The sequence below is a fragment of the Mastomys coucha genome, unplaced genomic scaffold, assembly GCF_008632895.1.
Source record: "Mastomys coucha isolate ucsf_1 unplaced genomic scaffold, UCSF_Mcou_1 pScaffold4, whole genome shotgun sequence".
Lineage (NCBI taxonomy): Eukaryota > Metazoa > Chordata > Mammalia > Rodentia > Muridae > Mastomys > Mastomys coucha.
In genome coordinates this window covers 36974273-36998590 of record NW_022196910.1, presented here as the reverse complement: position 1 = coordinate 36998590, position 24318 = coordinate 36974273, and the positions used below count along the sequence as shown (strand labels likewise).

General features: G+C 36.0%; 1 protein-coding gene across 7 annotated transcripts in view; it reads left to right on the top strand.

The window, feature by feature from the left end:
• The window catches only part of Nav3 (neuron navigator 3), a 747532-nt gene that overhangs the window by 562832 nt on the left and 160382 nt on the right, over positions 1-24318 (top strand). For all 7 annotated transcript variants that reach the window (XM_031349800.1, XM_031349802.1, XM_031349801.1 and 4 more), the window contains 2 exons: positions 4269-5295; positions 20154-20269. In XM_031349800.1, the coding sequence (XP_031205660.1) occupies positions 4269-5295; positions 20154-20269 (1143 nt within the window). The remainder of the gene's footprint in view (positions 1-4268; positions 5296-20153; positions 20270-24318) is intronic.

Genomic DNA, 24318 nt, shown 5'->3' with positions numbered 1-24318 from the left:
ACAAGCCTTTGTAAGGCAGTGTGCTGAGACACAATAGAGGCAACAGACAAGTTTATATCTGCATCATCCTTTGTGACCTTTCTTCTCTTTCAAAGGTTTTCCTGGTATATTACTGTGAAACAAATTGATCTTCTATGTATTGATTATTACCAATCTTAAGACCACAAACCTGTAATTCCATTGTTTCTTTCCTTCTACAAGATCACAGTGCTTAGGGTGTCTTGTATCTGAGTTAGCATTATCATCAACATTTTGCCTTCTCTACAGGGAGCACATCCCAAAGACTCCTGATATTGTCATTACCATTATCACCCTATATGCTGCTTAGTTTAAAGCTAGTTTTCTTTTTACTAATTAAGAAACTTAGCAATGAAAAATAGATGTACAAATCTAGCACAATTTCTGTGTTTCTTATGAAGATGGTAGCAGTCCACAATGTGGATCAAAGCTTTAAATAGTTCAACAATGGCTCTTTCTGCAATCTTCCCATGTCTATTGCAACCACCATATTTACTACAATGTATTAAGTTTAAGGGTAGATTGGAATTACTCCTGTATTGTCGATATTGTTATGTGCATGGTTAGGAAGGCAGATGTTGATTTGTCAGGTTTAAATAATTTGCAGCTACAAATTAGTATATGGTGTCATATTATATATGAGGGGTGTCTGTAAGCAAACTATCAGAGAGCAGAGTAGTAGATGGGATATAGTCTCTAATGTTATTAATATTTAATTCTGCTCAGTGGAGAAGAAAGCAACTAAGATTCAAATAAATACTCATTTAGCTTCCTGGTGAGAAATACTATCAGAATTTCAGGGTTTATAGAAATTGTATAGCACAAAGAAGCAGCTAATTCCTCTACATATTGGAGCAGAATAAGTCGGATCCAATGTTTTGGGAAGTCCTGATTCTTGTTATGTGTGTTACTGAGAACAATGTGCTTTCTTTCATGAACCTTCAGTTTTCTCATTCTGGCAAGGGAACTTACACAACATGAGTGATTGTTAATGGGTTTTAATGCAAGAGCATGTTTTAAAAAAAATCTCATGAAATGGTTAGAGTAATAAATTGAGAATTCCTATTTAGTGATTAGAGTTGGTGATGGTTGGTATTTAGATGCAAAAAGAAGAAGATTAAAAGAAAAGTTGTCATTTGGAGACCAGAGATAAGATGTATCAATCACTTTAAACAGAAAAAGGCCATAAACATGCAAGGCACAATCAGACTGTTTGAAGGACTTTACATGGTCATATTTTCCTATACCAAGATATATTTATAGTTAGGAGCTAACTTATCAACCTGCAGAATCGCACCACTGGATGCAGGATGCTTATTACTGGATATGTAATTGACTGAACTAAAGATTCCCACTTGACTGACTCTGTAGAAGAGACAGACACTCACATTTCAGCTGCTGCTGTTATGCACTCTACCCTGAGGAGTCCTGGGAGGTTTCTTCACCAGGGCATCTACCTGATACTCAGTGACCTGTGGTTTGTCCTTTTAAAGAATCCCAAGGCTCCTTATTGCTGCTGTATAAAGACAGACTGGGGACAGCCTGAGAGCCGAACATTGCAAAGTGTCATAGATGTGTGTACTCAACTGAAGCCAATGTTACAGCTGTTGCCATGACTCTTACTGTGCTGTGCATGGATGCCATAACCTAAGGTCTCATGCATCTCATTCTGAGGTGTAGTGGCACTGAATTTCCTCTTCTGTATGTGGATGTCTAGGGCCAACTTAATGCCCTCAGCTTTTTTTTTGTTTTGTTTTGTTTTTTTTCTCTAAGCAAGGAACAACATTATGCTTCTTGTCTATTAGCCATTTCAAAACCATCCTGACTTACTCCTTCCCATTTTTATTCTTACTACCATTTCCACATCCTCAAAGCCAGGACTCTTTGTTTTGACTTATAAACAAAGTTGCAAATATATAGTAGACTCAAACTAATTTCTTGGCTAAAATGAATAGAAAAAAGACTAGAAAAAATGGTGTGCTTTAATTTGTTCTTATTAATTCTTTGCCATAAACATCTTAATACCCAGATGAGCTCAGAGATGAATAAGATTCTCAGACTTCAATGAAACCAAAAATATTAATACTGTGTAATTATGAAACATTACTTAACTTGGTCAACAAAGATGTCATCATAATAAGAAGCAGGGAAATGAACTAATTCAACCCTATCTACTCCAAGCATGGTCTGTTATCTGTAGCACTTATAATATCCTGAAGCTTGTTAGATATGCAGACTATTTAATCCTATGAAAGACCTGTTGAATCACAATACACATGCACTAAGATCCCCAAATAGCAATGGATCCCAGTAACTAGGATGTCTACTGTGATATAAACATCAATCACTCAAATAAAGAAACAGAGTCCCACAGTGCAGGAGCCCTTGTTTGTGGTAAACTATTGATGGAGTTATTTAGACTCACTGAGTATGCTGAACTAGAAATGCAAGCTCTTCCTACCTCATAGAGCTGTTGTGAAATAGTAAAAATAAGAACTCTTCAGAAGACTTAAATATAATTATTTACAAATATTACCGTTATTTTCCCTGTAGAATGGGAAGTACCATAAATAGCTTGATGCCAGTGTGGTAGAGTTGATGAAATCAGGGTGATATCATCATGGTCCTCCAAATTTCCAGAAGAACATGCTTGGATTTTGGGTGATTATATTTCCCCCCAAATTTGTTTTCTAATATAAGGATATAAGTCTTTATAAATAGAAGTAAATGGAAAAATATGTACTTCCTTAATTGTTTCTTGAATGTCCTCTTGACTTGAGTGTTTATATTATCCCCCTTACGTCATCTGTCCTGGTTTTACTTGGCACCTCCCTGTGTAAGCTCAGGCAACTCTCATTATCTCTACCATTACCTCCACAAACCCTGCTCTTCTGATGTTTGACATATGTCACCATACAGTGATATTTGCCTTATGTCCCTTTTCTTTGCTCTAACATGATTATACTTTGAGTGCCCTAAATCCAGAAGTCGTTCAGTAAATACTAACAGATGATATGATTAGACTAGGTTCTGTAGATAGAAGGAATTAGATCAAATTGATTAATATTCCTAGAAAAAGCAGAATAGAATGACAGTAATTTTGTAAAATCAGTAAACATGTAAATTTATGCAGAAAGACGGATAATAGTAGGCCTTTGGGGAATCTGTAAAGTGAGGATGATAATAGACACCCTTGTTTCAGGATTATCATGAATAAAAACAGAAATAGAGTTTGAATCTGGGGAGATATCTCAGAATATAAAGGCACTCACAATGCAGTTCCAAGGACCTGAATTAGATACTGAACCCCATTCAGAAAGCCAAATGCAGTAACACACATCTGCAATCCTAGCATTTCTATATCTAAAAGAAAGGTAGAAGGGAATTGGAGACAGGAAAACCACCTAACAGCTCAGCCTGGCTAGCTAAAACTACACCATGAAGAAGCAGAGACACTAAGATCCTGTCTCAGAACAAATTAGGTAAGAAAGCAACTCCAAAAGTTAGCTTTATGTGTGCATGAACAAGCATGCATACACACACACACACACACACACACACACACACACACACACATCACGAAATATAACCTTAGTGGCTAGTTTATGTTAATAAATACAGTTAATTAAAAGGCTACATCATCAATCATATTTAGTTAGATAACAAGTAGCTAATATTGTTGCAACTTAGAAAAAAATCTCCATTTCATAAGCAATGCAGAACATCCACTTGTTAGAATGAACTCGATAACAAAGAATTTCTTAGAAGAGGGATATTGTTTTATTTATTTTCAAATATATGAATGATTAGAGCTGACAAATTTCATTTGGTAGGAGTAACTTGAGTATGTGTTTAGTTTTCTTTGAAGGCAAATTGATGCCTTCAAAATACAACCAAAATATAAAGGGTGAAAATCATAACACAGAAGTAATTAATACTACATAGTATGTCATCTTCAGTTCAGAAGAAATATATCTGTGATTAGGAAACACGTGGGATTGGAGCGATGGCTCAGTGGCCAAGAATACGTAAGGCTTTTGCAGAAGACATGAATCTCAGTACTCATAATGGCTGGTTCATAACCACCACCGGGAACTCCAGTACCAGGGAATCTGATTCCCTCTTCTGGCCAGGCACATAGATACCTGTTGTCTGTTTGTTTGTTTAAGGAAAAAAATGTGCAATGGTGATTTAATTTATAAGTGTCTAAGAAAATTAATCTTTCTAATTTTTTTCTTATTTCTGTACAGATTCCCCCAAAGGACCTCAACCATCTTCAGGTATAAATGGAAACACACAGCCTCCTAATACTTCTGGGCAACCCCCAGCCTCTGCCATCCCTTCCCCAAGCGCCAGCAAGCCCTGGCGCAGCAAGTCCATGAATGTCAAGCACAGTGCAACCTCCACCATGCTGACAGTGAAGCAGCCAAGCCCTGCCACCTCTCCCACACCATCTTCAGACAGACTGAAGCCGCCTGCCACAGAAGGGGTCAAAAGTGCTCCTTCGGGACAGAAATCAATGCTTGAAAAATTCAAGCTGGTAAATGCCCGGACAGCCTTGCGCCCCCCTCAGGCTCCCTGTTCCGGACCTAATGATGGTGGGAGAGATGATGATGCCTTCTCTGAATCAGGAGAAATGGAAGGTTTTAACAGTGGTCTGAATAGTGGTGGCTCCACAAACAGCAGCCCCAAAGTGTCACCTAAATTAACCCCTCCGAAAGCAGGAAGCAAAAATTTCAGCAATAAAAAGTCTTTGCTGCAGCCAAAAGAAAAGGAGGAGAAAAACAGGGACAAGAATAAAGCCTGCGCTGAGAAGCCAGGAAAAGAAGAGAAGGACCAGGTGATGGAGGCAGCTCCGAAAAAGACCTCTAAAATCGCAAGCTTGATCCCAAAGGGCAGCAAGACCACAGCAGCCAAGAAAGAGAGCTTAATTCCATCGTCCAGTGGAATTCCAAAGCCAGGCTCAAAGGTGCCCACGCCAAAGCAAACTATTTCACCCGGCAGTGCAGCAAGTAAAGAGTCTGAGAAATTCAGGACTAGCAAGGGAAGCTCGTCCCAGGCCTTCCCAAAGGCCATCACTACGGAGAAGGCAAACATGCCCAGCCTCTCTGCTCCTCTGGAGGGGCGGGAAGTGGGCCAAGCATCTCCCTCCAGCTCCTGTGTTGTGCAGGTAGCACACAGCAGTGGGCAGAGCCCTGCCAATGGAGCTGTCCAGCTCCCTCAGCAGCAGCAGCATAGTCATCCCAACACTGCCACGGTGGCTCCGTTCATTTACAGGTGAGGTGGCCTCTGTGGGCCTGTGTTCACAGATCTTCATATTTAGACGTAGAACATTAAATTAAATGGGCATTTAACAACGTTTCTCTTTGAAGCTACAGACTAGAATTTGGCACAAAAGCTTAGTCTGAACAAACCTTCCCATGTGTCAGGCCTTATTCTCTCAGAAGCTGAGGCCTTCAAAAATTAACTTCCATCCTGCTAAGGGCAAGGTGGAATCGAGGTGGCATACATTTCTCATGGTAAGTTTGTCATCATACTACCCTGTAATGACTGGCAACTGAAGACTGCTATTAGCGCAAGCTGTCTCCGAAAATAATTCTCAGACTTAAGGCACTGACAATCATTTTCTGTTGTCATGTTTGAGTAAAGCATAATGATTAAAATAGTTGGCCTCAAGAGCATACACATATATACTGAATATACTATTTACTAACTTGAGCCTTTAAACAAGTCACTTAAAATTTCCTAGATTCATTTCCTTCAGGTGTTACTAGAGTTTAAAATAATAACAAAGGTAATAGATATATTTGTTCTACACTCTGGTATTGTGTTAAGTCCATAAATGTTTTTTATAAGGTATAGCATTCACAAAGTAAATGTTATATTAAATTTCTACTGCTAAATATATTTGTAGATAAAAATAATTATATGTGGTATATTCATATTTTACAGTTTTGCATTGGGATATGCTTCTAAACTATATATATCAAACATAATTGTATATTATATCTAAAAGTATGTATGTATTACTACATAGTTACCTAAGAAGGCTATTTTTCTTGTGCTATGACTTGCCTCATCAATCAGTCACAAGTATAAGCCTAATTTAGTTCACTTTCAGCCTCTGTCAGTCACTAGTATAAGCCTAATTTAGTTCACTGTCTGATTAGTAAGACCTAACCAAGGGAAGAATAATGTCTACTTTGATCCCATCCTTTTGGGAAGATGTCAGATTTAAAGGATATAAGATATTTTAAGAACAGGAAACAATACTTCCTATAATTGTCACAGAGTCAAGACTGTAATGAAGTATTTATTAATATACAGGATATATGGCTTTTAAAAATAAAGCCAAGAATTGTAATTGTTTATTTTTCCCTTGAAAGAACCAAATTTTTCCAAGTTCCTATACACTCATTAAGAAAAAATTTTAATTGTTACATTTGTTAAATTTGATTGGGGGGGCATGTGACAGCCCTGGTATTATTGCTAGTCATACTCCAGTAGCTGTGCATTTAAGCCTTTGTACCTGGATCAGGAGAATTAGTGTTTCTCATTCTAAAGTCTACAACTGGCTAATCAGAAATAAAGATGCCTCTGTCAAAATCCACATTTCAATGATATAAGAAAGCCATGGAGCTTTAATTATATCATGCTCTGTACATGCGTCCATTTCAAATATTTTTTGAAGACATCAATCATTTTCTAATTTGGATTTTGATATCAATCATTTTAAAATCAATTATTATTGGTCAATGAAAATGAATAGCTACCCTTACATATTCACCCAGCTTATTTCTACAAGTAGCACAGTCTTATTTGTTCATTGTGATAAAAATTAAGCAAATGAAAATTCAATTTGAAAATATAATTATTCCACCATTCTCTGTTTTTCATTCCAAGACAGGGATTTTTTTGTGTAACCCTGGCTGTCCTGAAACTCACTCTGCAGACCAGGCTGGGAATAGTGGTGTCTGTGACCACAGCCAGTATGATTCAGTACTCTTAATCTTGATTAATATTTGAGATAACTCTGTATTACAATTTTATACTGGGGCATTCATTCTAAACTGTTTACATCAAACAATTATAGATTGTATCTGAAAATATACACAAGCTACTATACAGTAACCAAAGTAACCTATTTTTACTTTACATTGGTAGTGAACACATCTATATAAGACACAGAACTCTCTAGTGGTAATTCCTCAATTTTTAAAATTGATACACAAAATTAAATGCAATTACCACATATATGATCATTTTGCATATGAAATGACTAAGTATACCTAATTCACATGCTTTCATGAGCAGTGTTACCCTCTGTGTCGTGAGCATACTTCACACTCCCTCTATGGAATTTGCATGCATTCTATTATTACCATATGGAGTCACCATTTTGTACTAAACCTTGCGTCTACTAAGCTTGTTTCTACTTTAATAAATAAATTTTGTTTCTCGGAACAATAATTCTAAAACCTCCCCCGTCACTAATATATGACTACTCTCTAGTTCTCTGAAATCAGCTTCTCCCCATCCGCCTTCTTTTTTTACCTTAAATGCAGGAAATAAAATGGTTGAATTTTTGCACCTTCTTATGTATCAAATGACAGGCTTTCTCCTCTTTTATATTTGAGTAATAGTCCACTGCATTTGTACACAATTATGAGGAAGGAGCACAGCTTAGCTGGTAGTACCTATTGGTATGCCATGTAACCCAAACAGATTCTTCATATACTTTGAAACTTTCAGTTCTCCCTTAATGAAAATTTTATGGATGTGTGGTGTCATGGTTCAACGACAGGAACACAGAGAGCAGACACAGTCTTGCATTGCTGTTGTTTAGGAACATGACCCAACCTACTTAAGGACATGGCGCTTAGAACCACACTGGTGTCCACCAATGATTGGTCATGTGACCTCTAGTAACACACTTAAGGATTTTGAACTTCAGTTTTCCAGTCTGTAAAATGGAGATGAAATAATGAATCATACCTCATATAACTTGATTCAAGATTGGATTGATATTTATACTACATTAATAACACTTTCATGTATTACCCTGCCTTCTACAAATCTTTCAGTGATTGATGTAGGCTAGCTGTTTGTTTGTTTAAAGATGCATTTATTATTATACATAAGTACACTCTAGCTGTGTTCTGATGTGCCAGAAGAGGACATCAGATTTCATTATGGGTAGTTGTGAGCTACCATGTTGCTGGGATTTGAACTCAGGACTTTTGGAAAAACAGTCAGTGCTCTTACCCACTGACCCATCTCACCAGCCCAGGGTAGTTGCTTTAAAAGATTGAAGGAAGCAATTCCATGTAAAACTATCATTATTAATGGCAATGATTATACTTAGGTTAATATCAACAATATAAAATAGTTAAAATAAATAAAATGAATTAAATACATTGTATAGTACTCCATAGATGACAGAACTAATATAAATAATAAAATTATATCCTCTAAAGGTTAATTAAATACTCATGCTTTCCTGCCATGAGTGAGAGATGCTTATATTCCTGATTCATGGCATTTTGAGTGTGGAACTACATGTCCTTTCTCATTCTAACTATTCTTATTTATGTAAGAATCCTCCCTGGAAACCCTTGACATGTCTTATAGGAATTGTTAATTTTAGAAATGATAATACTTATGATTTATGACTTTATAATGATACTATCATCTTTTAAAATATCTTTAAAGTGCTTACTTACTGAAATCATCCATGTTTCAAGATTGATATCTATTTTTTGACATAAACTTTATCACAGATCTAAGAGTATGTGACAGTATTCCTATTTATCAGAAATGGAGGAGCAGTGATTTAAATTTAGAAAAGTAATGATCTCAGAAATTCACAGAGCCTGCAAAATTTGCGTCTAAAACAGATTCCGACCGACTGCCCACATTTTCTGTTCAGTGAGCCTGAACGTGAGGACATGCTTTCCTCTGCTTGTCAGTTCTTTCTGCAATGTGAAAAAATGAGCATTTATTACCAGGAAATTCATACTAGGAAAATGTCAATAATACATTTTCAAATTTCTCAATCACTTGTAGATGGAGCATGGCAGTGAATACCTGTAGATCGCAACACTTAAGTGGGAAGTTAGGGGAACTGAATGATTGTGAGCAGCCTGGACTAGAAGAAAGTATATGCCTCAAAAAGTCCTTTATAATAAAAAAGCATGAATTTTAAATTAGTATAAATTGGCATAATACACACCTTTCATATGAATGAACATGTACAAATATATAATATTTATATACTTAAGCAACCTACATAGACTTGGAAAATTATTGGGCTGAGTGTGAGTTAATTTCCTTTTCTCCTCATTTAGGATTTTCTTACTGAGTTAGGTTACTATTGATATGATAAATCTCTATCATCAAAACCAATTAGGAAGGAGAGGGTTCATTTCATGTTTCATTTCCAAGTAATAGTCTATTTCTGAGAAATTCAGATCAAGGTATCAAGGAATGTAGGAGCCTGCAGGCAGGAACTGAAGCACAAACCATGGAGGGACACTCCTTTACTGGCTAACTCTTCACGCCTTGCTTAGCCTGGTTTCTTAGATAACTCAGAGTCATCTGCCAATAAGTGGTACTTCCTCTGTGTGATGGGCCCTTCCAAGTCAATCATTAATGAAACTTTTTCACAGGCTTGCCTACACTCCAATGTGAAGGGAGCATTTTCTCCTTCTTCCTGGCTTACGCCTAATTGATAAAAGCTAACCAGGACACTTATTTACTCACCACTCCTAGTGGAACACTGATACATGCTTCATAATACTCTTTCTAAACAACTGTACATTCAGAGTTCCATGAATACAATGTTAGGTTACAATAGTTAAAGGATTTTGTGCAATCTAATTGCTAATATGGTACAACATATTTCACATATCATTTGTAACTCAATTATCCTCACAAAGTAGTGAATACTTTAATGATACTATGAACTTTATTCACGTGATGGGCAGAAAAACCTAATATTAAAAGGTAGAGAATTTAACCTAGTTAGTAAGTTCAACAGAAGAGGTTCTCAGCCATCACAGCGATTCAAAATTGGAATAGCCTGCCTTTCTAAGTGTTACTTTGTCTACAGAAATATCTTGGAGATGGTAAAATAACAAGTTGACAGAAGTCAGACAAAAAGAAGTCACCACATTCTATTCTCTTTATATATCCATGCTTCACACTTTAGGTGACCTGCAGTTGTGAAACAAAGGTAAGAGACATGGCAAAAATATAACAAAATATGTACGTCAGTGCTGGTATAAAAGTACATTTTGTTAGTATCAATGTTGAAGAGTTATCTTAAATTCTTAATAGGCAGTGTAGCCAACTAATGTCTAATAGAGAGGTTAAGTTAAGTGCGACATAAAGGGAAAGTTTGATGGTGTCAGGCTTAAGGAAGAAGGCTGGACCATCATCTAAATCTGGTAGCAATTTACCAATCTAGGTTAAAATGAGCAAAGTAATAAACCGTAAAGTGCCACATATGTTCTAATAATTAAAACAGTCAAAGAGATTCCCATAAAAATTCATGACCATGTGGTTGGAGGACTAAAGAAAACAAATAGGAAGAAAAATCAATATTTTCTTCTCTTAATCACTTCCAAATTATCCAACTTTTAGCTAGTCCTACTAATTCTCTCAAAACATAACCTGAGAGAACCATTTCTTCCCATTTCACTTGGCAATTCTCACCAAATTTCCAGTAAGTCTCTCCACTTTTACTTCAGGGCAGTTTGCATCATACAATCTAACAAAATTTGAACTTTTTGAAATTTAACTTGTATAGAGAGATCTCTGATTTATGATGGTTCACCTCAATTTTTTGATGTGATAATAATGTAAAAGTGATGTGCCATTCAACACAAACTGTACTTTTTGTGGTTCAGACTTTAATCCTATTCTGAGCTGGGTATGTGCAGCAGGTTATTCTCAATGAAACTGGACGATAGCCAGAAATTGCATCTCCCACTTAGCTAGGAGACCTCGTTGGTGAAAGATAACAATGTGCAGTACACCTTCAGCTATATTCAATGCCCTTTGACTTCACAGTTTTCAAGTGATGGTGGACTTTGTAAATTGAGGATAATCGGTATCCTATCTATCTTATATAATCTTCTATTGGATCTCTCCAACGCTACACAAAAATCTCTTTCCTCCTAGCTATCACTCAAGGTGAATTTGCAACCTTCTCCGGCTAGCACATTGCAACAATGTAGCAGTCTTTCTGTAATATAGACTACCTAATCCGGCTCAAGACCTTCTCTCTGCTGTTGGAGACCATTTACTAGATCTATAACTCCTTTCCACTTACAGACTTTTTCTTGCAGAAACCATCATGGCCATATACTCTGAGAATATCCACTATGTCTCAGCCAATATTTGGACCCCCTAGTCTCCATAGCTTTTGTTGCTATTTGCTATTTGATTATTTAGACAGTTAACTAGTATGGATTCAGTGTCTTGCATATGTATTATAAGCTCATAGCAAGCAATTATTTTTTGGGCTTTTAAAGCTTACAATTTTGCTTTTTAAATACTTGAATAAAAGTCTATTATGTATATATAGCATAATGTTATTATCTGAGCATCAGCACATAGCTACACTGGTTCCATTTCCTACCATGACTGTAGAATGAGGGAATGCAAGTGAACAAGTGTCTGCCTAGGAAGATATAGAGACTTATGTGTCTATGCCAAGGAGTGGAATATATGGGTCTTCTGGCAGTGTTTAAGACACTGCCACACTGATTTCTATAGTTTTCATAGAGTTTACCCTCCAACTATGCTGATACAGTATTCTTTCCCTATAACCTCACCAGCATTTGATGTTTAATTTCTTGACAGCAGCTATTCTGACTAGGGTAAGATGGAATCTCCAACTATGTGTGATTTGCATTACTATAAATGTGTTGAACATTTCAAAGCTATTTCTTAGCTATCTGTTTTCCTCACTGGAGAATTTGCTTCTCAGTTCCTTAGCTCTCCATTTTATTGTTATTTATGGTTGTTGTTTTGGGTTGGCCAGTTTGTTTCTTCTTGTTTCATATTATTTTAGCCTTTTGGATATCCTAGAAATTAATTTGTCAGATATAAAGCTGACAGAGATAATTTGCTATTCTCGAGGGAAACAGGACAGGGTAATAGGGGTGAAAAACATATACATGTGTGTGTGTGTGTGTGTGTGTGTGTGTGTGAATACTAAATTTTCAAAGAATAGAAATAAATAATGTTTAGTACATATATGGAACATGCGCAATAGGGGATACATGACCTGTTTCATACTTCATTCACCATTCATTGTCCCAGATGTAGTAGACAAGAGACAGACTAATTTGTGCTCTATGACTCGGAAATGAAAAGAATCCCTACGACTCAGTCTGAAACCATCATAGAAAGTAGAAAACTACATTTAGCTCTTGGAATCAGGGAAATTCCACAGTAATCTAGAACTAGAAAGATAAGTAGAGTGTCAGCATTATCTCAGTTTCCCTTCTTAATGCTGTGATTTAAAGACAAAAACTAACCTTCCAAAAGCAACATAAGAAAGAAATGGTTTCTTCTGGCTCACAGTTCAAGTAAAAGTATAAAAGCTTTTTATAGAGTGCAAAATTCAGGACAAGCAATGGAAAGAGCATTGGACGGTCTTTCTTCCTGAATCAACCTAATCCAGATGCCTCTTGACAAACACTCCCAGAATTCTATTTCCCAGGAGATTCTCATTCTCATTCTCATTATGTTGGCAATTGAGACTAGTCATCTGAATTCCACTTTTGGTAAACTTGATGCCCAAGCATATGACTGTAAATCAAACATTACACAGCTTGTCTCTACAGTCTCATGTTCATCTCATATTGCAAACTACTGTTCAACAAATTAACAGTTCCCATAGTCTTAACAAATTAGGGTAATCCAAAAGTACAAAGTCTATATCTCACCCAGACTCGAGGCAATATGTTAACTGTGAATTTCTATAAGATAAACAACAACAACAAAGAAGCTGTATATTGATGACCACATAGAAAAATGCATAATAAGCATCCCTAATCTGAAAATGGAAGAATCAGTTCATGGGAAGGTATAATGAGAACTAACCAAACCAAAGTCTACCAGAGAAAATATCAAATCTTTTAGTTCCATGTCTGGCACCATGGGCTCATGATGAAATTTTCTAAAGATTAAGAAGGTTCATACTTCAACTTTGCTAGTTGTGATATACGCATCTCCAACCGTGACTGCAACTTTCATTTGCAGATATCCTGTGATGCTGCCATCTAAAATAGTTTAAGTTAGATTGTAACTTAAGCTACTTAAGCATCACCCTCACAGCTTCACACATGACCTGAAATGACCTCCTGGAAGAGGTTACAATCAACCACACATTGCCTGTCCTCAGTTGCTCTTGAAAACTCTGAAGAAGGACTCCATGAGACCATCAATCTTATATCCCCAATGCCTGCAATACTTTTACCTTGTGGATCAGGTTGCTAAGTTACGCTTCCAGCCCAGTTATGTATCCTGGACTCTTTGGACCACAGGTTTAATACCTTCTGTCCTCACTCAGGGGAAACTTTCCCTAGGGATTTGGTTTTGAGAACTAGGGAACTCCTTCAGTGTAGGCCTTCTTTTTATACCTCAAATGATAGAGTTCTCCTGACCTGGGTATGGTTTTGACTCATGAACCTTTTCTGTTGTCCCATCTTTAACTGTTGCAGCCTCTTCCTCGGCATAGGCTTTAAATTTCCTGGGCCAAAAACTTTAGTCAATTACTTTAAACTCAGTTTCACTTAAGTTTCAGATCATGGGCAAAACAAAGCCAAATTAAAAGTGCAAAATATTATAAGAATGTTCTCTAATCCAATTCCTGATAGCATTCTTATCTTGCTCTAAAACAGTGGTTCTCAACATTCCTAATGCTGTGGCCCTTTACATACAGTTAGTTCATTATTTTGTGGTGACCCCCCCCACCATAAAGTTGTTTTGTTGCTACTTCATAACTATAATTTTGCTATTGTTATGAATTGGAATGTAAATATCTGATATGTAGGGTGTCTTATATGAGACCCCCTCCCAAGAGGTCTTGCCTCATAGGTTAAGAGCTGCTGCTCTAAACCCTCATGAATTAGAGCACCACTGTCTCTACCTGACAATGTTCTGGGTAAATTATCGTCTCTTCTCCTTCTCTTAGTCACTGTGCTATTGGTGAGAGGAAACACCATGCCCTAGGAAATATATATATATATATATATATATATATATATATATATATATATGTGTGTGTGTGTGTGTGTGTGTGTGTGTGTGTGTGTGTGTATATATATATATATATATATATATATATATAAAATAAATGGCTAACCCATAATCTAGGGAAACCCATAGTCTCCTTTAATTATCTAAAAACTGTCATTTCCTTCTATATTTTTTTATCCATTCCTTTTGAATGTATTACTTCACACCTATGTCCCAATATTTGAAACATTATGTAAGAAAAAAATAGTGCAACTATTAGTTAATTCACAAGAAATGACACTTGAATATATTATGAGTCACAGGAAAAAACTAAAACAACTGTTAACCTTTTTCATGAACTTTTTTAACCCTACATCCTTCACTTTCTTTCCATTTATATTAAATGCCAGTAAGGTGATATGTGGAATATAATGCAAGCTCATACAAGCAAAGGGGTTGAGGCAGAGGCTGCCTGAACAATTATGAGAAGAAAAAAATATCCCTGAGACTATCAGGTAAAACATGACTAATGAAGAAACAAAAATCACTGAGTATTGTAAATCTACTTATTAAATATAAATTGTATGCCTCTGTAACTCTATATTTGTAAAATTAGTTCAATTAATTATTATTTTAAATATCTTTCCTTTTGATGTAAGTTAGTTTCACTTTTGAAAACAGCATCATAGACTGTTAGATGAAATTTGGGTTGTAAGATGTACAGTCCAGATTCTCCTAGGAAGTTATATGGGGAATGGTCATTTGCTGGATTCTGAAAGGCAGAGAATGCAAAACACTGGTTTCTAAAGTGCTCACTATGTTGAAGCTCAGATTATTTGTTGAACAATGAATTGTGTAGGAGGAGCTGCGAGTTTACAGAGCTTGAAATGTGGAGCACATAACTGTCTTTCAGAAAAAGCATTGTACATCCTCAGGCAACCACTGCAGATTGTACTGCAGTGGTAGATTTATGTGAATGGGAAATAATTGGTCATCAGCACACACTAGAGACTATTGAATTCTTTTCTCCCAAGCCTTTTGCTAGGCTTGATATAATTTTGTGCATTGCGAAGTAGTCTAAATAACCTCACACAACAGTGTTTTAAAGATGAAATACAGACCTGCTACTGGAAGATGGACTATTGTAATAAACCCTGCTATAGTTCAAATTTTTTAAGCATAGAGGATTATGGGCATCCTTTCTTGTATTTGCCTTTCGAATCTTACATTCAAGTAATCTGGAAAAATTTAAATCTATAGGAAACTTAAGGTAATGTCAATACCTTGTATATGTGTGTGTGTGTTTGTATGTGTGTGTGTGTGTGTATCTGTCTGTCTGTGTGTGTTTTGCTGTATTTAAAATAACTAAAAACACTCTTTAATTAATTGTCCCCAAGGCACTACTTAAAGCAGTTTAAAATTAATGTTCTATATGATAGTCATGTCTTCCTAGCAGCCTGTTCTACACTCTTTCCTTGATTTTTCTGAAACTGGTATTTTAAAGGCCAATTTTCAATATTCTTCCTTTATCTGGTTCTTTCTAATATTTACCCATTTTTAGACAAATGGATTTATTTTCCTCCAGTTTCACACAAACAAAGCTATGTGCATCCATTGCTCAATCTAAAGGTATTATATGATTACTTAATTTGCTATTATTCTGACATAAAATTTGTTTGTTTCTTTAAAGTAATATTCGCTGTAGTTTTCTATTTTAAAATTAATTCCATTTATATTTAATAAACATTTATGGAGGAAGATATTTTAAAACTTAAAAAAAAACATTGTTCTTAATTTCCATTATCTCAAAACTTGCAGCATCCTTTGAAGTTTCATGTCTGAATTAAAATTATATTCTAATAATCATAAATTATTATATAATTCTATTTTTCATCTGTATGTATTTCATGTTTGAGAAAATAGTTTCTCTCTGTTATCTACCCATCCATACTGTATGGATGAATAGAGTCTTATTTTATTTCATGAGATATAATACATTGCCAACATAATTTAATTTGATGTTGAAAATCTCCCTACCTATGGCTCTGGGAAATCCTTCAGGCTGCTCTGTATGACCTTTTCATAAGCATTTCTACTTTTCCAGACCCTCTTTTGTGTGATTTAATGTTCATTTAACTCATCTTGCGCATTTCCTAAATTTGTTTTATCTGTTTTTCAGTGAGCCCTGGTTTCTTTTCACGGAAAATTATATTTAAAACCATGTTACTGCATCTAGGTTGTCTAAGTGGTCAAAACTTAAGTTATCTGGGTATGAATATACATATGCATTTACATCACAAATTATACACTGTTATATTTAGGTCAATATAAAAGTACTCTTTTTTACAAAAGATCAAATTCAATAATACCTAATATAAGTTATCAAGTTGCTTAAATGGCCAGTAAAGTGTAACATTTAGAATACGTAAATTGACAGTCACATTCAATAATATCTCTTTTAGACTGATGTATTAGCAAAGGGAAGTTGAAATATAATACTGAGTGTCCAGTAAGGACTAATAGAGTCTGATTTTATTTCATGGGTTATGAATGCAGTATAATTGTCATAGTAGTGATTAACAGTCACTATTTATAGGCAGTCTAGTTTGAGTTTTGGTTAAATATACACAAGGCTATTACCTTGGTCAATGGTCAGACAGCTAAAAATTGTAATTTGTTTGCCTATAGTACCCACCTTGGAGAATTGGAGTGAAATTTAGTGTTGTTACATAGATATTACACTAGACCAATACTTGTTGCATGGAAAATACATAAAAATGGACTTTTAATTTTAGGCTAATCATTGTTGAGATTTAGATTTCTTAGTTCTACAACTTCTAGTAACATCTTGTATACCTGGGAAACTAGGACTCTACATAAAGTAAACACTACTTTCCAAGCTCCAGGTCATAGTTTCAGTAGATACATGTACTGTGCACTGTCGTCATGTCAGACTGTGTTGTGTGAACCAGTGAGGGATATTCTGCAGTATTCACTATGTCAAAGTGTTCCTGTGAAATTTTGAAATCTTCATAAATAGTTTCATGATAAGACCAAAATGTTTTTATTCCACTAGTATAAAATTGTCCCAAAAATAGAGAACATTTGGAAATTGTCAAGAACCTTGGATAATTTCTTTGATTATTTGTATAAAAAGCAAAACTTTAGTAATTGCTGTTGATTATATCCCAATAGATCAGAGCTAAAATATAATTCTAGCACTATTGTAAATAGAGAAAGGACTAGATATTTGCCAGTTTTATGAAATGCATGGAACAGAGATGTCTGAGCTGACCTACTTCTGAAAATAAACCAAGGAGAGCTTCCAAGTTCTTTTGTAAGTGATGTGGAGTTTAGTAGCTTATGTTCTTTGTAACAATTAATCTGTTTCCATATAATGACTCATATGGAGAATGGCAGGGTACAGGCACCAAAGAGATAGAATATAAACCATATTCTCTTGTGCCTTAAACTAAAAATTCACCAAAAGGTAATCAACTAGAAGTCTGTACTACCACACTAATATGATCACATGGAAACTCTGAGTTAAAATAGAGCAAGCAAATATGAAGACTCTTTGTAAGTGTCTCAGATAAGGGACAATAGAGGCATAGCCAACAGAGCTGAATAATCAATTCATGAAGTGAGGAAGGTAGACACAGTTTCCAGCTTGGACATGCTTTCTAAGATCTGTTTTGGGTAGAGAAAAATCTCTGCTCACACAACATTCTAAACATTCTCATGTTCCATACAGACTTTCCCAGAGCAACACTGAATTTTTATAAGTTATTACAATCACACCTTCTGCCTCCCATGACAGCTATTGGTGTTGATGTAATAGGAAACAATTAGCATTGGACTTTAGACAGTCATTTAAGTAAACACCTAAGGTAACTTGTCTCCTAGAAGACAAGTCCCTGAATAGTGAACCTGCAGGATTTTTAAGCCTGTATTGAATCAAGGCCAGTTTGCCAAGTTGGATGCCTGTTTGACACTGCTTGGACAGCAGCCAGTCAGATTTCTTCAGTGAGCTTAGCTTACCTCCACACTCACTATTTAAACTTGCTCAACATGGAATAAGAAGCCCTAGAAAACATGAGAGGACTTTTGCCTTCTTATTCAGATAAAATCGACTGAGAGGTCAGAAAGATATATCTCTGGCTTTGTTACTCTTTTGATTATTACTTCACATATATGACACATCTAACCAAGGATGAAACAGCTTTAAATCATTGCTTATAAATCATAGTAAGCTTATCAATTTTTACATCTGCCAATTAAATATCAATGATATATTTCATGTGTGTGTATGTAAACATGCACAGGTGATATTTTGTATATGTGTGAAGCATAAATACATGTTCATCCATTGTGTACATAATTGTGTATGGAGGCCTTAAAATGGAGGCCAGAGGTTAACATTAGGTACTTGATTGATTACTGGCCACTTTATTTTTTGATACAGTCTTTAACAGAACATGGCAGTCCCCTAATTCATTTGTATTGACAAGCCAATGAGCTCCAGTGATCTCTAAGATTACAGACATATAGCTGCATCTAGACATTGATGTGGATGCTAGGGATGCAAACACAGGTCATGGTTATGTGACAAGCACTTTACAGACTAAGCCATCTCCCCATTTATTCCTTACTCTCTGATCTTTTCCTCTCCCTCTTCCTGCTATCCTCTGCTGGACCTACCATATATCCCAGTTTAACTTTAGACTCTTGATGTTCTTGTACCTCTATAGTACTGAGATTGCTGACCTTACCCCAAGGTAAGATGTGATGCAAAAATGTGAACTAGTTCTAATAATCAACATTCACATTTTATTTTTCTCAAAACTACAATTTAGGATAATAACCATAGATTAGTTAAAATGTGACTCAGAAGTATACTGACATTTTATTTCACAGACAAGTATTGCTATAGGTGTTCTTAAGCCAAGCTATGATTATGGATGACTTGCTATGCATTAGTCTTAGTGCTGTAAATGGAATTTAAAGTAAGGCAAGTAGAATCTCTGAAAAGCACATAGTCCAACAGCACACAGTTTTGTGCCAGCTTGACTCCTGTATTTCAGTGGCTCATGCTGTGACTTTCTCAAACATGGGCTTTTGAATCAAAAACATGTACAATTTGTATCTGTATCAAGAAATTCCCTAAAATTTTCATCTGTGTATAGAGGAAAGAAACTGTATAAAGTAAGACTGAAATATCAAAAATATAAGATTCTTAAGGTTAAGAATCTTGCATTTTATTAGACAGTCCTTTACTTGTGAATTACATTTCCCTGGACACTATTTACATGCACACAAATGTAAGCATATGGGAGATCAGTGAAAGCAATTGTTTCTGACTAGCTTCAATGTCCCAGAATTCTTAGATCATTATTGTGTTTCACTGCCTATTTGTTATTTATTCTTATGTGTTCTATTATAGATACATCTTGTAACATAAGCATTAAAAAGTATTTCAGGTATGGTTTCAATGCTTTACTATGATTACAAGAACATTTTATGCCCAGATGGTCTGTAAAATGGATATACATTTTTCTTTTGCCCCACAACCAGTACAATCAACTGTTGATAGTTACAAGCTTTCAAGAGCAGATAAATCCAGAATATCTGAATCAATACCTCACTCATGTGGGACACACACATACACACACACACATGAATATATATATCATACTTGAGTATATAAAATAAGTCCTTAATTTCTTATACAGATAGATGTGGAGCATCTCAGCTGAAAAAAAAAAAAAGAGTTACTGACCTTGATGAAAAACTTGAACTGATTTTTCCTTGTACTGAAGAATTACTTTGATGAGTCAATGGTGACCACAATTGTTTGTCTCTGTCTTCTTGGTTAACTTCAGAGCACATTCAGAAAATGAAGGCACCTCTTTACCACCTGTTGACTCCTGTACCAGTCCTACAAAGATGGATTCTTCCTATAGTAAGACGGCTAAGCAATGCCTAGAAGAGATATCCGGTAAGTGAGAATTTGTAATTTCCCTGAATTTCCATTTATTACATCGTGTTGGCTTTGTGAGTTTTGTACAACTGGACTCAGTATATTTTATGCTTCAGAGTTTCTCATAAATTTGGATGTTCTGGTTAAGACAATCTCCTTGTTGTCCTAAAAAGAATAAAAAGCCAATGGTGGTTCTTTCAGAATCTGAAAGTTTAATTTGTTTTAAGGTAATTTACTTTTTGGGAGACTTCTATGGTAAGTAGAGTGGTCCTTAGATATATATGAAGGTTGGAGATATATCAAAGATGTAGCATTTACTGTAACATTTATAACCAATGAAATCCTGTCCTATATTTAATTCCAAGATGTTTATAGCACTTCTCTAGTGTACATATTGGAAAAAATTCTAGTTGGAAAGATATTTTGATAGATATATACATATATATATATATATTTGATAAAAATTACAAATTTCCCATATATACTTATCAGGGTTTTGATTGTAGGAAATGGGATTTTTAGCTTGAGCCAAGTATTTTTCCAGTAATTCATATAAGCCTAGGATTATATAGAAAGCCTTTAATATAATTTAATTATGCATATATTTATTATATAAAATATAGTCCTACTCATTCTTCATGAGGACCCAAGAAACATCTTAGAAAACTATGTTGTCATGAGTCAGAGAAAGATCTTAAGAAATTTTGTTACACTTGCAAGTAGAGACATGTCTGTTTTTCGAATAAATCTTTGTGTTAGCTTTTAGTTGTTCACTGCTTAGTCCAAAGGCAAAAATATGGGGAAGAATTTAATTTTTGAAAATTCATTTGTTACTTCAAGGCCTCTAAGGATGAAAAGAGTAACCACAACAGAGGAAGTTAGGAAATGTCTGTACTGTGATGGCCATAAAATTCAATTCAGCAAGCATTAACACTTCTCGAAATGGCAATCACTGAATAATGAGACTCATGATAAAGTAACACTCCAGGAGTAACCTGTGGAATGAAAATTAGTGATATGATTAGGCATCTGTGGTTTCAGATGGCAAATACAACACAGGGCCAGTGCAGGGGTGGGGAGCGATTATGATGTGAACATATGACTATGCCGGTGGTATTAATAGACACAAGAGATTTCAGAGAAGTGTCAAGATGATGCTGTGCTCCTGTGTTGTGACATACATTTTATAGAGAATGGTAGGAAGAAGCTTCAATTACCATACTGAACGTCATGAACATCTGAATTATGCCTATGAAGTACAAGTACTCCAATCAATAGTTGCAAGTGAATTCGAGTAGAATTTAAATTTTTATCATTGTGGGTTTCACAAAGGAACATTATTTTCTAGAGCTAACTTATCACTGAGTAGTATTGATGGAATAAATAATCCATATTTAATTTTTCAAGCTTCGTCTTCTGTCTGCATTTAGTCATTTTTCATATTTCTAATTAATATTTCTATTTAATGTTCTGGTATCTTAATAGAGTATTTGAAAATGAAGCATAAACCAGATATTAGTTTAATAGTCTAGGGGACTTAATAGAGGGAATAGTATTTTGCAAAAATAATGAATTCTTTATATGGGTCACACATTTGAGGAATAGAAGGAAACAGAAAATAGATCCTGAAATGAATCTATCAGTATTATGTCACTCTTCTTACCATTATGTGTTTAAAATTAGTTTTATGGTCTGAAACACTGTCTCTTCCTCCAGTGTAATCCCTGCCTTAATTTGTGGTATTTCAAAGGTGTGAATAAATGGCTCCCCCAACAACCTAGCCTTCTCCAGGGACCTTATCTCGCAATCTGTTCCGAGCTACACAGTCCCATAGCAGAGCCTAGTCCTTGGCCATCATCAGGAACTATAACTTCTTTATAACATCATTGCTATGACTCCTATTCATCATATATGTCTGTGTATGATACATGTCATACACATGTGAGCCATCATAAGCCAAATAGGAGTTGAACGCTGGTCCTCTAGAAGAACAGCTACTGCTCTTAACCACTGAACCATCTCTCCAGCTCCATAAACTCTATTTTTACCACTTGAAGTTCCCAATGTTTACAGTCCTCTCCCCACTGTTCCCTGACTCTACAGTGACCCTGCTAGGATTCCTAGTTTATAAACTTGATTAGTTTTTGTGTCACTTACCAAATCACCCATGCTTTCTTTCCTTCTTAATCAGATCAGTCCTTGTGGTAACTGCAAGTTTCTTCTCTTCCATCCACACTCACCCCTAATTCCTTCATCCCCTCTTAATAACAAAATAACAAGTGGAGTTTTATCAGTTCTTCACCTATTTCATACAATAATGAATGAATAAAAAGAAATATACTTAAGTGATACACTCTATCAGTTCACCTAATAAGTATCCAACAGCCCCAGCAACCACTATTTTTTTCCAAACTCTGATAGGTCCCTCAAATTCTTAGACAAAAATGTTATTCTTTTCTTCTCAAAACTCTAACACTACCTCTACTTGATATTTTAACTGTTGATCGAGATGTCACTTTACTAGGAAGATGAACTCTGCATCCATATCTACCTACTCAGAGCATCTATACCCACTTAACACATATTTAGTTTGCTTTTCTTGAACTACATTCTCGTTTCCCTACTAATGTTCCCCTTGGCTACATGACCATCCCTTTAGTCCATGAAGTAATGATGTATGTCTAGCTTCAACATACTACAAGACAGCTTCTCCTTTGCCTTCTAACTTCATGGCTATAATTTAATTCTTTTGTCCTACGTGAGTAACCTTCAAACCAGCCACTAATCCTTTCTCATTGTTGTCCTAGCTTAGTCTAACTAGCCTTCTCACTTCATGTCTGCATTGAAAGTGTTCTCAATTGAAGTTGGTATTATTGGAAACCTGTCTAAATCTAAGGACTAAGCTGTATGGCTCATCATATTGACCTCTAACCAGGAATCTAAGAAACTTTCTGGATTGATTTCAACATTCCATTGATTTTCCCAAGACCTCACTGTTTGTTTTTTACTGGTAATTGTTTCTAGTTATGTCTTTTCACCCCAATTTCCTATCATTGAAACAATTCAGTTTTCTTTCCAAGACTTTATTTACATATGTGTACAACAGTAATTTGTGACTTTAAATGTGGTCCATACACTAATGGCTTACAAATGTTTCTCTCCTCTAGTTATATCTCACATATACGTTCAACATACTTCATTTAAAACCACGCCCGAAGGCTACCTTCAAACCCCCTTCTGTTTGCATCTTCTCCTTTTTGGTTGATAGTAATGCAAGCCTCCAGTTACTCAAGCCTGATACTAAAGAATTCTTTGTGACCTCTGCCACATGCTTTTCAGTCCATTACCCTATGTTACTGGCCTTGTGTGTATTGACTTCTCTCTGAGCTCAGAAACATGGGACTAAACCTTGGATATACTTCTCAATATTTGATATGCTTCTATATTGTCCCCTCTCAGAAACTCAGAAGCTCAATATGAATGACATTCTGTATGCGATTCCCATAAGAACTAAAGTGCTGTTCTGGCAATATAACTCAGTGCGAAAGTACTAGCTTATTAAGTAGGAATCCATAAATTACACTTTTACACTACACAAAAGAAACAAACAACCGATTTTTTCTCTTGGGTGAGTTTCTGAGACCTGAGCAGCCAGCCAGGAGCCACAAGCCCCACGACTCCCAGGGAAGCCGCAGGGCGGCAGGGACATGATCCTCTCATCTTCTGAGTGACAGAGGAGGTTCAGCATTCTCCTCTGCCCCTTCCCTGCAAGTGGAGGGCCTACCTCCAGAGAGCGCCTTAAGCCAGAGACCCAGACGGCATCCAACATTTTCTCTCGGGTGAGGTTCTGAGACTGGAGCAGCCAGCCTGGAGGCGCCTTAAGCCAGAGACCCGGGCGGGATCCGCCATTTTCTCTAGGGTGAGTTTCTGAGACCTGAGCAGCCAGCCAGGAGCCACAAGCCCCACGACTCCCAGGGGAGCCGCAGGATGGCAGGGACAAGATCCTCTCAGCTTCCGAGTGACAGAGGAGGTTCAGCGTCCTCCTCTGCCCCTTCCCTGCAAGTGGA